The sequence below is a fragment of the Cucumis melo genome, chromosome 6 (genome assembly GCF_025177605.1).
Source record: "Cucumis melo cultivar AY chromosome 6, USDA_Cmelo_AY_1.0, whole genome shotgun sequence".
Taxonomy (NCBI): domain Eukaryota; kingdom Viridiplantae; phylum Streptophyta; class Magnoliopsida; order Cucurbitales; family Cucurbitaceae; genus Cucumis; species Cucumis melo.
Genome location: NC_066862.1, coordinates 32,525,613 through 32,543,021, shown reverse-complemented (window position 1 = coordinate 32,543,021; position 17,409 = coordinate 32,525,613). Strand labels below are relative to the sequence as shown.

The following is a 17,409-nucleotide window of genomic DNA, read 5'->3' as shown; positions in this document are numbered from 1 at the left end:
GAGAGAAAACTCAAGTGCATGGGTCATTATTTTCAAACTTTTCCAGATGAATGTAGGAAGAGATGGAGAGGAAGACAATAAGAGAACAAAGTGTCTAATCACATGTTCAATCATCAATAACCAATATAAAATCAATATGATATGTCAAGTCAGTAAACTAGTAACTGCCACATAATATTTTTGGTAATCAACTAACAATTTGGAACATTGATGTAAATAATTAAAAAATAGCTTATTTTAAAACTTCAAAGACTAAATAAACGCTAACATCAAATTTCAGGGATCAACATTAACACAAACAATAACAAACAAGAAAAAAAAAAGGCTAAAAAAGCAAACATTGAAATATAAGAACCAAACTAAAGTGAAACTCGAATCTCAAATGTAAAATTGTCATAATTTGAAGTATAATGATTAAATTAAAATCAAAATAAAAACCCAATGACCAAAAAAATATAAGGATATTTTAGTTCTCAAGCTTTGAAAAATATGTTTTCATTCTTAAGTTTTAAAAATTTCTACTTTTAGTCGCTATCTTTATAAATATAGATCCATTTAGCATTCGAGTTTTTAAGATATATCTTTTTAGACCAGAAATTTTTTTTAAAGGTTTGTAAGGTTTTCAAATAAATTTATATTTTTATTTTAAATAATTATGTGACATTTAAAATTAGAAAAATAATTTCTAAAAATCATATCATCCATAATACTATTTTTTCTAATTTAAAATATAATACAATAAAAAAGAAGTATACAAAAAAGAACATTTTGATTTTTTTTCTAACTAAAAAACTAAAAATGTAGCTTTTGAAAACTTAGAGATCATATTAGTCTACTCTTGTAAACATGAAACTAAAAAGGTACATTTTTAAAACTAAAAGAACAAAGGAGAATTAGGAAGGAAATTTAAAATCTTTCACAAAAAGAAAAAAGGGTTTGATTTGGTTTGGTTTAAAGTAAAAACTGCAATCCCTTTTCGCCTCTATATAAAACCCGGTCCATCCACGGTTTAGTTAAAGTAGAAACCAAACAAACCAACACCGCCGCTTTTCTTTGTCGTCAAAGAAAATCCTTCAGATCAGCCACAGCCACAGCCACAGCCACAGCCACGGCCTTTACAAACCACAGCCCCCTTTCGCCTCTTCCCCCCAAAAACTCAACGCTTTCACTTTTTATTACTCTTCCAACAATCTTAATTACCCGCCAAAACCCCTCTCTTACTTACCTTTCAATTTTCAATTTTTCAAATTCCCCTCTTCCCCCTTCTCCTTCTCTTCACCTGCCACCTCCTTTTCCTCATCTGGGTCTTTTCCCATGGCCGAATCCATGGAGGAAACCGCCCTTGTTGATGTCCAACCCGCTCTCCCCCCCCTCCGACAAGAGACCCATTGAGATTCATGACGACAATCAACCTGCGGAGCCTCAATCGAGGAAGAAACCTCGGAATGGTTGCGACTTGGGTCCGAATCTTAGAAGGGTAGCTGAGATTGTGTTGGTTATGTCGACCATGACGGCTTTGCGTGGTGGGAAGAAACCCAGTGATGCTGAGGTTGGATTAATGGCTGAAGCTAGGGCTAAGTTGGTTAGGATTTGTGAAGGATTGGCTCCGAAGGATATTGTGGGAAGGGAGGGTATTAGTTCTTTGATTGAAGATTTGGGGCTCCATGGTAGTGATCAGAAGTTAGGGTTTCGAGGTCCTAGGTTGACGATAGCAGAGAAGTTGGCACAGTCGAAGAAGAAGGTATTTTGTGCTTTTTCTCAGGCTTCTTGGGATTGTGGATTGTCGTGTGTAAATTTGCTACTTGGGTCTTCAATTTTATCTACTTTTATGTTCTCTTGCCCTTTACTATTTGATTTGCTTTATCGTGTAATACTTCGTGAATTACTCTGCTTGACTGTTCGTTATGTTCAAACTAGTTTGAATGAAACCTGTATGATGAGATTGGATAGGTGTTCTAGTCTTTATTTGGTTACTGATAACCTAGAAATCTTCAATCCTTCCGGGGAAAGAGAGAAAATGATGTACTTCTCCAATCTGCTTACGAGTTTTCTGGCTCATTATTCTCGTAGAGATACATTAGTTTTTCTTTTTCTTTCTCTGGAAGATCCACATAACTTTTCATTAAGTAGAACGAAAAGATTTCATAGAAGACTAGGCCAAATGATTACCTAAAAAATGCTTGAACAGTTGCAAATAGATTTGTTGCTGTAAAAGGTAGTGTTAGCCTTCCAAATAGATTGAGTATTTTCCTTGTGGTTTTGAAAACATTATTGTTTCTTTCTTTCCATAATTTCCGAAGGCCTTATGTGAGAGCATTCTTCAAAAGGATCTTGATCTTTTTTTGCGATTGATGATTGTTTTCATCCAAGTGGTGCAACAAAAGTTAAAAGGGGCAAAAAAAGGAACACATATCTTCACAAACCACTATTTGTTTCTTTCTAGACATACCAAAGAAGGGATCGTGTTGCATATCTCGGAACCATCTTTTGATTAATCTCCTTCAGGCTTCATGAAGCATTTTTCTCCTGATGAAATCTCCAAAGCAATTTCACTAGGAAAAATTACGATAAATTAAAGGAAGTGAACCTAGTAGGTGGGAAGTTGGTTGAACATGACCCCATCCCATACAAAATCGTTTACAATCTTTTCAAGTCATTTGATCACTTTGGCTGGGAATCTCATAGAGAGAAGAAATAACAAGGTAGACTGCTCAACACCACCTGAGCAAGGGTTAGCCGCACATTTTTCGATAGAGACAAGCCTTGAGCTTTCACTTTGAACTATACCACTAAATATAAGTATCGCAAGGGTTCTCATAAGAGAGAAGAAATAGCAAGGCAGGAGATATTTTTCTGCCTGGAAAAACATGCTTGTTTCTCTAAAAGAAGATGATTTATCCTAATCCAATCCATGTTAAGAGCAGTGCTTTAAAAAGTCCTCTTGGCACTTACCTAGGTTCAAGGCCAGGTTTGGCGCCCGGAAAAGGTGAGACTTACAAAATATGGCGTGCTTGAGGTAGATGCCTTTTGTGAAGTCCTAAGGCTCAAAAACCTCATTAAGAATTTCTTACTTTCAATATATACGTAAACACATTTTTACGCTTTGATACACAATACACTAAAATTCCATTTCGATACATGTTCTGTTCGATGAGTTATCAACCTTGATAGTTTAAGTATTCATTTTCTAATTTGAAGAGCTTTTTGTAATCTTCTTTGGCATGGAGTTTAACTTTATTCTTTTGTGCAACTTCATATGATCTTCAAAATTGTTTGGCTTATTATTGAAAAGGTATATTTTAGAATGCCCAAGAACGTGAATGATAAAGAGATTTTTTATTCTTGCTTTCTCATCTAGATGGAAGATTCCAAGAAATATGTCGCACCTCCGAGTTATGGATCCCATACAACCCAAAAAAGTTCCAGTTCATCAGTTGAGAGCCGTGGGCCATTGCCTACAGTAAGGATGTTTCCCTCAGAAAAATCAGGTCCCGTTCCAGCTTCTGTGGGAGGTACTGCAGGTACTCTGCCTTCAGGTCATAGTTCTGTCACTGGTCCTACATCTATACAGGTTCAGGCGCAAATACCGAGCAATGAAGTTAGATCACATATTATTTCAAGTGGATATTCTATTGGTCATCAAGGAATGGGTTCTTCTTCACTCTTGCATGGCACTGAAAAACCATTAAATGGGGCATATGGATCTCAAATGCAAGGTATTTCATTTTTCTAACAATGGAAGAGTTTTGGCTTCAAGTTGGTGATGTATACAACGGGCAGCTAATCTCATCCATTGCTTTTTATTAAGTCTTTTTTCCCCTTTTGTTTTCTGAATTTTCTTGATATGGCCACTTGCTTAGTTTACTTTCGGGAAAAATACCTTTTTAGTTCCTAAGTTTTGGGTCTTGTTTCCATTTGGTCCTTAGGTTTCAAAATGTTACACTTTTTAGTCTTTATGTTTTATGTTTGACTTTATTTTAGTTCCTAAGTTTCTAAATGTTATAGGTTTACTCTTGTTTCCTAAATTTTAGTCATCCTAAAGATGTGAGTTTGGTAGGTCGCTGTGGAACCACTCTTTCTAGGAGCTTGGTTTCGTGCTTGCTCCTCAAAGGAATGTCAATGGTTCGACAGAGGAGTTCCTCCATCTGCCTTTCAGTGAGAAGGGCTGCTTTCTTTGGGATGCTAGGTGCTGCATGATTTATGAAGAGAGAAATAATAAGTGTTTAGAAGGGAGGAGAGGGACTCTAATGATGTTTGGTCCATGGTGAAGTTTCATGTCTCCCTTTGTGCTTCGATTTCGAAGACGTTTTTAATTTCTTTTTAGTCAACATTTTACTTAGGCCTTAGTTGGAACCTTTTCTTTAATGGATGTTTTGTGAACTTGGTTTTTTTGTAGGCTCTTGTATTCTTTTGATCTTTCTCAATAAAAGTAGTTTCTATAAGAAAAAAAAGATTTTGCACAGTTGATAAGGTATTGCGTGCAAGTGTAAGAGCATGCTCCTGTGATTCTTTTGTTGAACTTATGACTTGGCGTTTGATGTTTTCAGTATTTTGATTTTATATATATTAATTTTTTTTTCTTGAGGTGAGAGTGGGGATAAAACTCGATCAGGTGGCTTGTTAAGTTAAAGTCTTTGCTCACAATTTGTTGCTTTGATTTTGCATTTATTTTGTTCTTGAATGTTTTGGTGGTTTTCAGTTAACTCTTTGGCAAATCATCCTCTGGCGAGTGCTCCAACATGGTCTGCTCAAACTCAATCCGCTTTGGCAGCTAAAGGTGGGCCAGAGCACAAGTTTCCCAATCATTCTGCTGTTAATGCTCAGGGAACCACAGACTCAAGAGCATTAAGATCGTCTTCTCAAGCTGCAAGGGACCAGAGCTTTAGACCTCCTATTTCTCAAACTGGGACAGGAAATACTACTGGTTTGCATACGCCTTTACAGAACATGAATTTTGTGCAAGGACCTTCACTTTCTAATAACCACAATGAAATTGTCAAAATTATTCAGAAGCTCTTACAGCCACAACTGCCCGATCATCCTACTTGGAATCCTCCTTCAAGAGATTACATGAACAAGGCTGTGACTTGCCAAACTTGTCAAGTTACCATTAATGAGATTGATACTGTACTTATATGTGATGCTTGTGAGAAAGGATATCACTTGAAATGTGTACAGTCACCTAATCAGAGAGCAATTCCTAGAGGCGAATGGCACTGCCCAAGATGTTTAACTATAAGCAATGGGAAGCCTTTACCTCCTAAATATGGGCGTGTCATGAGGAGTAATCCGCCGCCAAAATTATCGGTCAATACCAGTGGAACTCAGCCACTAGAGAAGAAATCAGGAGCCATAGAACAGAAGGTCAGTGCTGGTCAGTTGAAGTTAGTTTCTAATGGAGGTTCAGATTTGCCAACTCCTCAGCCTGCTGACTATGGAAGCAATGCCAATGAATCACCTGGTCTCAAACTTCCAAATGTGGAAGAGATTCATGGAAATAATTTTTTACCAATTAGGAAAGACATAGATGAGAAACCAATACCAACTTCACCAACTTCCTTGAATACCCCAGCCAAATCCTTGGGGCTGGTTTGTGAACCCTCTTCTGGTGAGTTATCAAGTGAAACATTTGCTCAGCCCATTAAAAGTTCTCAAGCATCAATAGGTGATGATAAATCCTCAACAAAAGCAGAGCCTCCAGAAGAATCCCAAACAATGGCTGATAATTCTAGTATTCCTAAACCCCCTGACATTCCTCGAATTGTTTATCAGAAAATGGTTTCTGAAGGCCCCGAAATACCCTCCTCAACAGCAAGTGCTCATGATACTTCAAACGTGAAGAAAGATGGCCATGAAGTTCTGCAGGAGAATAATGTTGAAAATTTTGAAGCTAGCATCATAAATAGAGAGCAGCCCGGTGCTTCTTCCAATGACTTGCATAACGTTGAATGGATTGGAGACCAATATCAGATTTTAGATAGGAGGGCATATTACAAATCCTGTAGAGTTGATGGTGCGACATATAAAGTTGAAGAATTTGCTCTTTTTCAATCCAGCAACGGGAAATTGATGCCCTATAGGCTTCATGTGAGCAAATTGTTAAACATAGTTTGAGGCCTCTTAAAAACTTATCTAATAGAGTATTTAAGTTGATTGTTGAATTTGTATAGTTTTCTTACATTTTATGAATAATACGTGGAAGTAACATGGGGAAGCTTTTACTTTTAATGCAGTCCTTCAGCCATGAATATGAAAGTGGGTTGAAATGGGCTATTCTTAAGAAGTGTTACTTTTATGAGGACTTGCCAAAGGAAGTTGCCCATCTCTGCCCGTGCTCCCCTGAAGAACATGAGGTACACCTTTTTTTTTTTTTTTTTCTTTAAATTCTCCATTTCCCTTGTAGGCCCATCCCTTTGTGCATTTTATGAGATTCCTCGTTCAGATATGTTATTGCACAAACCTCAAGAAGTTACACTAAGATCTCACTCACACATTATCGTGGTCTATTTCTATGTGATTCCTCACGTCACTCCAGGAGATTTATTTCTGCACTGTCGGTGTAGAGAGTTTCATATATGGACCTCATATTTGTAATTGTCTCCGTAGGTATATACATCCGATGGCTATATTTGTTTAGATCTGGGCTTAATTCGAGGACCATGTGAAGTTCTTTCTGTTGCCAAGTATAAAGAAGAACTTGAAAGACGAAAACAATTGGGTCCTGGGGAAGATAATGGAATAAAGCCAATTTTCCTGTGCAAGTACGTCGATTTCCTTGGACAATTCTCTAATCCATTTGTTGCTTTTGGAGACCGATATCAAGCACTTCTCCTTTATTGAATGTGTGCTGATCGATAATTGTGATTGATTTCTTCTTAGAGGATGATTTAGCTTGCTGAGTTCCCTTTATAATGGTAAATTATGGATTTGCAGATGGTTTTATACTGAAGCTAGCAAGGAGTTTGTACCTTTTACTGGCGCCATTTGTGAAAACTTCTCAGTGACGCAGGTAATGGACTTATTAGTCCCCATTTGTTCTAAGATCTTTGTTGGTCGTAGCTTGCCATTTATATTTCATCCCTTTAAATTGGTGTCTTCTGTTTGTTAATTCATCCACTTAGGATGTGTGCCAATTGGAGGCACTCTATTGCTAAGACGTTGGTAATCCATAAAGAATATCTTTTGTTTTCGTAATCCACTTGAAGCTGGTCTGTGGTATGGTTAGTGTTTTAATACCTCTCCGGGGCATGCACCTAGACGCAAGGTGCAAATATGGTGCACCCATGGCACCTTGTCTTTCCTTAAAAAGGCGAGACTCACAAAATAAGGTGCAGCTCAAGTGCTTGAGTCTTTTTCATTATTTTTAAAAAATATTAATTACTAGGGGTTTTCCTTTATTAACTAAAAAAAGTCAATTTTACTAAACCTAAATTCGAAATGTCTTATGTTTAGGTCTTTTTGTTTTTGTTTTCTTATTTCTACTTCAACTGTGCTTTCCCTTCTTTATGTACTACTTTTACATTGGCGTGCCTCACAAATAAAACCTTTTTTTCCACACATTGTGCCTAAACCCCGAAAGACTATTGCACTCTATTGCGTCTTGAACTTTAAAAACACTAGGTATAAAAGCATTCTTGTAGAATGAGAGTTGTTAGTTGCCGCATGCTTCTTGTTTCTTGATTTTCTCACGTTTTCATGTCATAACCATGTATTTCATCTTTAGTTGTTTCTCTTACAAACATTTCTCAAATTGGAAGACTGTTGATCAGTTTATTTGCCGTGATACAGAGTCAACCTTTGCAAGAACAAATACAGAGTCAACCTTTGAAAGAACAAATACAGAGTCAACCTTTGAAAGAACAAATACAGAGTCAACCTTTGCAAGAACAAATACATAGTCAACCTTTGCAAGAACAAATACAGACTCAAACTTTGCAAGAACAAATACAGACTCAAACTTTGCAAGAACAAATAGAGAGTCAACCTTTGCAAGAACAAATAGAGAGTCAACATTTGCAAGAACAAATACAGAGTCAACCTTTGCAAGAACAAGTTGATGGATGAATGTTCCAATATTCAAATGTTTAGAAGTAGGTAGCTATACTCCCAGTTAGTTTCTTCTTTGTGACTGTAATATAAAGTTGTTTCTTGCCACATCCCATATGAATCCCCAAGTCCTTTCTCTCTTAGGACCCCCCTGTTTGAATATTATTGTATCTCAACAACACATGCCCTGCTTTCACAACGAAAGAGGTGCCCTTGTATTGTAGACATGTGCCATTTTTTTTTTTTTATAAATGCCTGAGGTTTATAATATATACATATTTTATTACTTTTGATAGCTCAGCGAAGCAAAAATGGTGATTTTACTTATAAAAGAGCAAAGTCTTGTTACTAGTATGAGAGGATTTATTTTTCTTGATGTATTGTTTTCTGTGGACAAAATATTTAGTGTAAGGAGGCAAGTTCTTATCTTAACCATTTTGGCCGAATAAGAGAATTTCTTTTCCTCTTAACTATCTTGGCCAATGGCCACTACGTATGTAGAATGATACCCCCCTCGAACTATTGAGATAAAAGAAAATTAGTCAATCCATTCATTATCGGTGTTTTCCATTTTATTTTATTTTAATATTTTCTTAACAGGTATGGGCTCCTCTAACAATTGTTATCTTTGGTCTCCCAATGTTATTAATGTTGTTTACAACATTTCTAAACAAAATGAACTTGGTCTGTGGCATAAACGCCTTGATCATGTCAGCTTTATATCTATTAGAAAAGCTTTAACAAAGAATGTTATAATTGGTTTACCCTCACCTCCTGATGTTTACGAAGTCATTTGTGGGAATTGTCATGCTTGAAGACAAATTAAAGCTAAATGTCCAATATTTTCATATGTTTGGATATTTTAACAGATCGAAACATAGCTAAAATGGAATTCAAAACGTGATGAAGGTTAGTAGGCAAACTTTTCTTTTTTCCAACAATGTGGGGTGGGGATCAAGGATGATAATAAAAATGGATGTTACAAATTAGTAGGTGAACCAATCGAAATTAAATTAAGATGAAAATTTTAACATTTTACTTAAGTTTAAGGATCATGTTTGATGGAATCAAAATTTTCTTCTTTGAATTATTTACCCAAATAGTTATTCAAACAATGCCTATCTATTCAATTATTTATTCTCCACGAACCCTATTCAAAGTAGCAAACAAATTGCCTCATCAACTATTTTTAAATTAGTAGAAAAAAAAAAAAAGAATTAAAGTATTACAATTTTTTTTTCTAAAAATACTCATCTTAGTAAAAGTCATTATTATTTTATTTGATTCCAACATCTCTCTGATATTATATTTCATCAATCCTATGCACTTTAAAGTAGGTTTCAAAATGATATGAGGATAGCATATCAAAAGTTTTATAATGAAATCTTAAAATGAAAGTGTAAATTAACTTAAAAAATTTCGTATTTTAATTAATATAATTATGAAGTTTAAGAGAGTAAATTGTTTTTTATTTATTTATTGGGTAAATGTCAATTTATACCTACGAACTTTGAAGTTGTATTAATTTTACCTTAAACTAACAGTTCCATATCAATTTGAACCTTGTATTTTGGATGTTCTATCAATTTAAACTCGAAACTAATAGTTGTATCAATTTAAACCTTGAACTTTTATAAATGCATCAATTTAAACCCTTAAATTTTATAAATGTGTTCAAATAAAACATAATAGATGATTTAAATTGGTACATTTATAGAAGTTCAAGGTCTAAATTATGTTTGAAAAAGTTTGAGTATAAATTGATCCAATTATTAGTTTGAGGTTTAAATTGATAACTCCAAACATCACAAGTGTAAGTTGAAAATGACAAATTTGTGAATTGGAAAGAGAAGTAGTAATAATAATGCACAGTGAAATAAATAAATAACCACAATACATAGTTATTTTATTTCAATCTCAAATCTTCAATCATAGGGAAAAAAAACATACATTAAGCTTAACTAACTTTATTTATTATTATCTTTTAAGCTAAAGTAGTGGATATTAATTAATATTAAACATTGGAGAAAAATTAAGAAAGAAAAGACACACATCACTTAATTCCGTTCTATCATTTTTATCTTGAGGTTTGATTGGATAATTTCACCATAACTTTCATGGAGTGGTAAAACCTGCATTACGAACATTAATTATAATTATAATGGAGTGAAATTAATTAATTGAATGAAAAACTTGATTTATTAGAGAGAGAGAGAGAGAGAGAGAGAGAGAGAGAGGTTGATTGCTTACTTCCACATTTGAAATGGCGAGGAACTTTACGGCCGCAGCTTTCAATGAGTCGAATGGCGCGAATAGGATCCACGTATGTCATTAGTTTAGGCGTCACCGCGGGGCAAATACACTCTGTATGGCTTACTCTCGCCCTCTGGCAGCACGCCGGCGACGGATTTCTCCCGAACAACACCGATTTGCACGCATTCACCGCCATATCTCTCTCCGCTTGACACTCTGCCGCCGTCAGCGCCGCCACTTCCCCCACTGCCATCGCCATTATTATTGCCACCACTGCCATCACCAACCCCCAACGCCCCATTCTAATAATGCCCGCCATTTGTTTGATAAAAGTCCTCACTCAAACAAATGCCCCTTGCCTTAGCTTCCCTTTGCTTGCTTGATTATTTATAGAGCGCGTGCGAAGGAACTTGGGAGCTGTAAACAGAGAAAAATAAAGAAGGTATATTTGCATTTTAGTCCTCGTAAAGAAAGTATATTTGCATTTTAGTATTTGTTAATTTAAGTTTAGTTTCGACTCCCCCACGAAAATCCGACACATATAGATATATATTTCTTTAAGTGGAAAGTTTCCTAGTATTCCCACGTATTACCATATTTTTCCTTTTACTACTTCTACTATAAACTTGTTTTCGTAAATATTTATGTATATTGATATTAGTGGATCGCTAATTTTAAAAATCCATTAACAAGACATGTTAAGTGAAGGTAGTATGAAACATTTATCATATTAGGATAGTAATATTTTCTCACTAGTTAGGGACTATTTGGTTTGGTATACCAACTTTAAGTTGACAAAAACAACTCAATCTCAATGGTAAATAATATTGAACTTTGATCATTTATAGACTGACAATATATTTTCTTCTTTTTCTACTTTTTCTTTTACATTTGGTTAGGAACTTTATCTTTCCAACATTTAAAGATAGCATTACCTTTCTTTTTTTCCTCTACTTTTCACATTTATTGAGAAATTTTATCTTACAACTCTGCATTCAAATTTCAGTTTTTGAATTCTCTACCAAATAAGTCAGTCAAAGTATTTATAATTTTAATATTTGTTATACTTGACTGAAGAAATAAACAAAAAAATAAAAAAAAATAAAAAGGAGAAAAAGAAGTTATTTTTGGAAGTATAGACTAAACCTATACATTTTTCTTAGGGGTTTATAATTTTTAATTACAATGTACTTGATATAACGTATAAAAAATACAAACAAAGAAGACAAATAAAAAGAAGTTTTACGAAGTAAACGTTCAACTTTCAGGTCAATTTTTTATGATTTTATACTAGCAAACAACGCATGCATCGTATGCAAAAATCACACATGAAAAAATTATAGTTTGAACTTAATTTTACAAAATTAAAAGAGTTATTTCAATATTTTCATATTTATATCCATTTTATATTTACATCGTAATGTGTAAAAAATAATAGTAAATTTAGAAATATTATAATATATTATCTCAAAAAATATATTTTTATTTTAATTATAAGTTAAAATGAAATTGTACTTTGATGAGCAAATGTGAAATTTAAGATTAATTTAGGATTTAAATTGCTATTATTATTATTTTTTATTAAAATTGATATAACTTTAAAATTTCGAGTTTAAATTGGTTCAGTTGTTAGTTTAAGATTTAAATAGATAAAAATTTTAGAATTCTAAACTTGAGAAGTATAAATTAAAAATTTTCATCTACTTTTTTTTAGAAATATCAAATTTTGTATTTAATAATTTCATATATTTAAAAATATAATAAAATAGGTTGATATAAAAGATTTAATAATCTTATAATTTAATTTTTGAAAAAAAAAAAGAAATTTCAAAAGCAATAAACGAATATAAAATTGGAGGTTGGAACCCAAACAAAAAATAATGATATATCTTCCCCTAAGGAAATTCATGAAACAATTTCCTTTTATATATATATATATATATATATATATATATATATATATATATATATATATATATATATATATATATATATATATATATATATATATATATATATATATATAAATATGGAATAAGTTAAATTAGATGTCAACAATATTTAAAATAATAGGATTAGGTAGAAGCATAGGTGAATGACAAATATGAATGATAATTAACGAACCCTTTTAATTAGAGTATTAAGTTGCTTAGTTATCCCTACTTTATTTTTTCTCATACCCTAATTTCCTTCCCTGTTATTTAGAAAAGTCTGTTTTTCATTTAGTTCCGGTTTAGTTCATTATTATAAAAGCGTTTAAAGTCGTACAAATCTTTTCTACCTACCTTAAACATTCGAATCCTTTCGATCTATATTTTATTGAATTATCAGTCATAAATAGATTGTGATATTTTGTTGTATTTAATAAATATTTTGGTTCGTATTTAAAAATAGCCCATAAAATTTGATCTTACTTAATATTAAAAAAATCTCATATCGTAGTAGATTTAACATAAATCCTAAATCAAACCGTCTAAAAATATATTCGTGTAGTTTCCACAAGAGATATCTAATAACTTTTTAACTTCTTCTCAAGGTTAGACGTGTTTCTCTTTGCCAAAATTTCATCAACATATACATATATAAATTAAATTAAATATCATTTTTATTAGTTCTTGTACTTTTTGAATTTGCTACTTTAAAGTGTCCAATTTTAGGTTCTATATATTCAACAATTGAATTATGTGATTGAAATCTATTAGCTAGCATGATACACTGTTATATATTAAAATAGACTAGTGTATACTAAAATAGTCTACTTGTCTATAAGCGAGGAAAACTATGTAAATTCTACCTTAATCATCGACTCAAAAGTTGAAAGTGGTCATATTTCAAAATTATTTATTTATGTAACATATCTTGTAAACCTAACCAATTTTGTTTCCATTATTCTTCCTCCCTCTCCATTTTACTACTCAACCTTGATATTTAACAAGTTGAAAATTATATTCAAGTTGAATCTCTCTTGATGGATTACTAAGAGTTCACGGGGTTAGAGTATTAGAGATGCGTAGGAATAAAGGGTGGAACATAAATGAGATCGTAAAATGACAAGAAAGAGTGTTTGGATTGAAAATTGTGGAAACAATATGAATTTGGTATAACTAATCGGATCAACAAAAACCCTAAATTGAAAAATGGATTTTAGACTATATTACATTACTAGTTCATTCCTTTACGAGCCCCTAAACAACGAAGAGAGTTTAGTGAGTATATATATATATATATATTCTTTAGGGACATTTTCCAATATAGTACAATGAACAAAAATATTTACAAAATTTCAGATTATATCAATGATACTGATAAACATTACTTAGAATTCTACTAGCGTCTATTAGGGGATTGTCCCTTGATTTGTATGAGCCAGCGTGTCAAATTTGTTGACTCAATAAGCCTACCATTTTTGGAGCAAGATCGAGTAAGGAGCTGAGAACATAATAATACAAGATGAAATTCACTCTTTTTCAACTTTAATGTAAGTAGATGAGTAATCCCTTAAATGATAACTCTAGAATTTGAACGAAGGGCCCTACCTATCTTATCTCTCATGGCCCAATAGGAGTTTATGTTTAATGGTTAGACCATAAACATGTTGTTCATTAGAAAAACACAGTGTCACGCCCCACCCCCCACGCATCCTAACTTGCCATGTAAAACGTCAGGACGCTCGCTTAGGTTTTAAGCTTTGCTTAATCGCCTGTTGACTTCACAACTAGTTTACACTTTAGGCGATGAATAACAACTTAACACATCAGAAAAAGATAAACCATTTCTTTTATTAACTTTTAAACAAGCGTTCTACAACATTTTACATGATATACAAGAAAAGTATCACTAAAGCTTAAATTAAATGTCTGGCATATTCTTTTCTCGCGTAGCAGCTTCTCATCCTTTCTTTACCTTGGCCTTAAGACCTAAATACCGAGGGAGTGACAAATTAAAAATATAAGTCAAAAGAATTAGTGAGGAAATTTTAAAAAATTCATTTTTGGAATACCTTTCATAAACAACATCATTTCATATTATATCGCGTAAACACATCATAACACATAAATCCATATTAGTCTCAAGCAATCCTTTCGCCAAGAACATGAATCATTCCCCACGCCAAGACTCATCATCTCGCGTTTAGACTACGGTGATGTCCTTTTCATCAACAACATCCAGGAATATCTTGATTCACTCCTTGTTGTTCAGGCCGCAAAGCACAATACACATCTTTTATGCATTGGCTAGCTCTCTCCACCATGCAGTCTTTTTCTACATGACTGTGTTTACTCCTTATATGCACATAACACTTAACTCATTCATAGGAAGAAGACTAATGGTTTGAACACAATTTCGTTTTACATTCATATAAAACATGCTTTGAACATAATATAAGCTTCCTTTCGAAATGCTTTAAAACATTTATATATAAAATATCATTTCAAATAAGTAAGAACTCTAAGGAAAACTTTTTAACATAAACAAACTCATTTAAGAAGAAATCACACCTAACAAATTGATTTTCCTTCACACAAAACGCCTTGTTCACTTTTTCTTTTTGTCTGGGATCAACTTAACACTTGACTTTTTCCTTTCAGATTTCTAGAGTAACACCTCCTAATAATCTGTCTCGTTCCCAAATTGGATTAGTCATCCTTAATCTCTTAATAACTCGCCAACTCCTGCTCTTAGTGGTACACATGTAACCTTCATGTTTTTCTTAAACATGCTTAGCTCTTAACCTTACACGTAAACCCCTGTCAAATCAAGATTAGACATCTTCCTCGCCTAACTCTATTTTGTGAAGAACTCCAAATGCCTAACGATACTTAAATGCCGAATGTCTTAATGCGTCGTTTTACCTTATCACAAACTAACTCAAACACCAGCTTCTCATCGCAACCTTCCTTTCCAAACACCTTCTTTAAACACTTAGTCAAATTTTGACCCCTCTACTTTAGGTAGGGGTCTCACACACAGATATTCAAGGATTATTTAGAAGTAACTAGGGGAAAATGATAATTTACCACAACCGGTCTTATGAACACTTATTAAGGACTAATTTCATTTGTTGTTACTAGTCTATAATATCCATGGACACATATATATATCTACAATAAGAATAGTACAACTGTGAGTCTCTAGTGAAGTGTCCACATAGTTATTGAATATTGATTAATGTGGTTAATGATTTTAACAAATTAATCTCATATAGTCAGAGCTCCTGGTTTGTAGATCCATTAGATCTCATTTCTAGCTCATATAGTGTATTGAGGTAAGATTTTCTTAAATAGAAATTTGAAATGTTCAAATTCACTTAGGAAAATAATATAATGTATGATAATTTTAATTTTAATTTTAATTAAACTTTATAATATAAATTTAATTTTGGATATGACTCAAAATTAATTTATGAGAGAATTAAATATTTGAAGTTGTTCAAATATTAATTTAATAACAATTGAATTCATATTAAAACTATATATTAATATTAATGTGTATTAGATATAGATTAAAACTATAGGTTATAAAACAAAAGCAATGAATATGATTCAATGTAGGTCGACCGAAAGATTATTAAAACAAAGGCTACCCCAAATCTAAACGATTTTTATTTTTAAAATTTGGTAGAATATGGTTTAGATTTGACTAAACGAATTTTTTCAAGATTCTTTTGGTACACTATCGTTTAGATTTGTTTACACAATTGTTAATTTTTTCAAGATTATTTGGTACACGATCGCCTAAATGATTTTTTTTTTAATTCTTTTGGTACACGAACATTTATTTTTTTTACATGATCGTTTAGATTTGGCTACTCTAATCTAAACGATTTTTTTCCAACATTCTTTATACACGATCTTTTAGATTTGGTTACCCTAATTTAAACGACGTAAAAAAAGAGAAGGAAAAGAAAAAAACGATGAAAAAACGCAACAAAAAAAAAAAGAAGAGAAAAAGAAGAAAAATGATAGAAAGAAATCAGATTTTGTTACCCAAATTTAAACGACGTAAAAAAAGAGGAAAAGAAAGACGAAAGAGAAAAACCTGAAATATTTAAAAAATGACCAATTTTATAGGCTTTGTTACACCAATCGTAAATATTTTAGTAGTTTGTTATATTTATGAAAATTTTTCTTAAATATATGATATTTAATTTAATAATTAATTGATTATTTGATTTGATTTGATTAAACTAAATTAAATTTATTGATCTTAACTTACGTGAAAGAGATGCCCATTTAAATATGTTGTGAATGAACTATTATTTAAATTAGATTTAATTAATTTAACTATATTAATAATTAATTGATTAACTAATTTATTTTTATTAAATTAAATAAATCAATACGTGGGAAGAGGAATACTTACGTGGTTCATCTCACGACCTTCCACACTCTCCAATTGATTTCTTTAAACCTAAAAGGATATACGAATTATCAAAAAGAAACACATAAGGGTTTTGTGATGATCTCTCATCTTCTTCTTGGTAATTATAAAAATCCCAATTACCAAAATATCAAGATTGGTTCCCACAAAACCACATCCTCATTATACTAAGAGGATAGGAAAGACTCCAATTAGGGATGTTTTTGGTTGAATTTCTCAAGAGAATGATAGATTTGTTGAGTTTGTAATGAAGTAAATTTTCGTTTTTTGACATTTCTAATTTTATTTAGAAAAACATGCTTAGTCTTATTGATGTGATAAAAATGTGCTATATCTAACTTTGTTTAATTTGAGGTTGTTCCTATATTTTGTGTTTATTAAGGTAGAATCGAGAAAATGGAGCTAGAATGAAAGCCTTGAAGCCCTAAAAATGCATTTTGGCAAACAAATGTAAAAAATTACAAAACAACCACTATAAAGGATGCGAAATCCATTTTTTTTTGGAATTGTGACAACGTTAAGTGTGCTAACACTGTGCGCGGATATAAATTAGTAGCTTAGGTCATATTTTTTTATCCGGATGACCGTTTTAGGCAAATGACCAGTCTTCTTCTTTTTTTCGCCTTCTGTCCATCTGCAAAATTAGTTTCAGGTTTAACTTTATCTTATCTCTCTATAATAATCAACCAAAAAATGAGGTGGGTCGTTATCTTTTCCACCATTATGGGA

At 32.4% G+C, this 17,409-nt stretch overlaps 1 protein-coding gene and 1 long non-coding RNA gene across 6 annotated transcripts; one reads left to right on the top strand and one right to left on the bottom strand.

The window, feature by feature from the left end:
* The first annotated feature begins 1,023 nt into the window (after positions 1 to 1,023).
* On the top strand, positions 1,024 to 8,332 carry LOC103491150 (uncharacterized). 5 transcript variants are annotated; one of them, XM_051085668.1, is made up of 7 exons: positions 1,024 to 1,741; positions 3,359 to 3,716; positions 4,700 to 6,087; positions 6,234 to 6,353; positions 6,607 to 6,761; positions 6,934 to 7,009; positions 8,032 to 8,332. In XM_051085668.1, exons 1-7 carry the CDS (start codon positions 1,349 to 1,351, stop codon positions 8,062 to 8,064), a joined length of 2,523 nt encoding a protein of 840 aa, XP_050941625.1. In that variant the 5' UTR covers positions 1,024 to 1,348; the 3' UTR covers positions 8,065 to 8,332. The 5 variants fall into 5 exon arrangements, with proteins under 5 accessions (XP_050941625.1, XP_050941624.1, XP_050941623.1 ...); XM_051085667.1 differs by having other exon boundaries at positions 7,978 to 8,332; XM_051085666.1 differs by having other exon boundaries at positions 7,870 to 8,332.
* Positions 8,333 to 9,923: 1,591 nt separating this feature from the next.
* LOC103491080 (uncharacterized) lies at positions 9,924 to 10,864 on the bottom strand. The gene is made up of 2 exons (XR_007821453.1): positions 10,297 to 10,864; positions 9,924 to 10,178 (listed from the first exon to the last, which is right to left on the bottom strand). It is a non-coding gene; the product is annotated as an uncharacterized LOC103491080 (long non-coding RNA).
* Between the last annotated feature and the right edge of the window lie 6,545 nt (positions 10,865 to 17,409).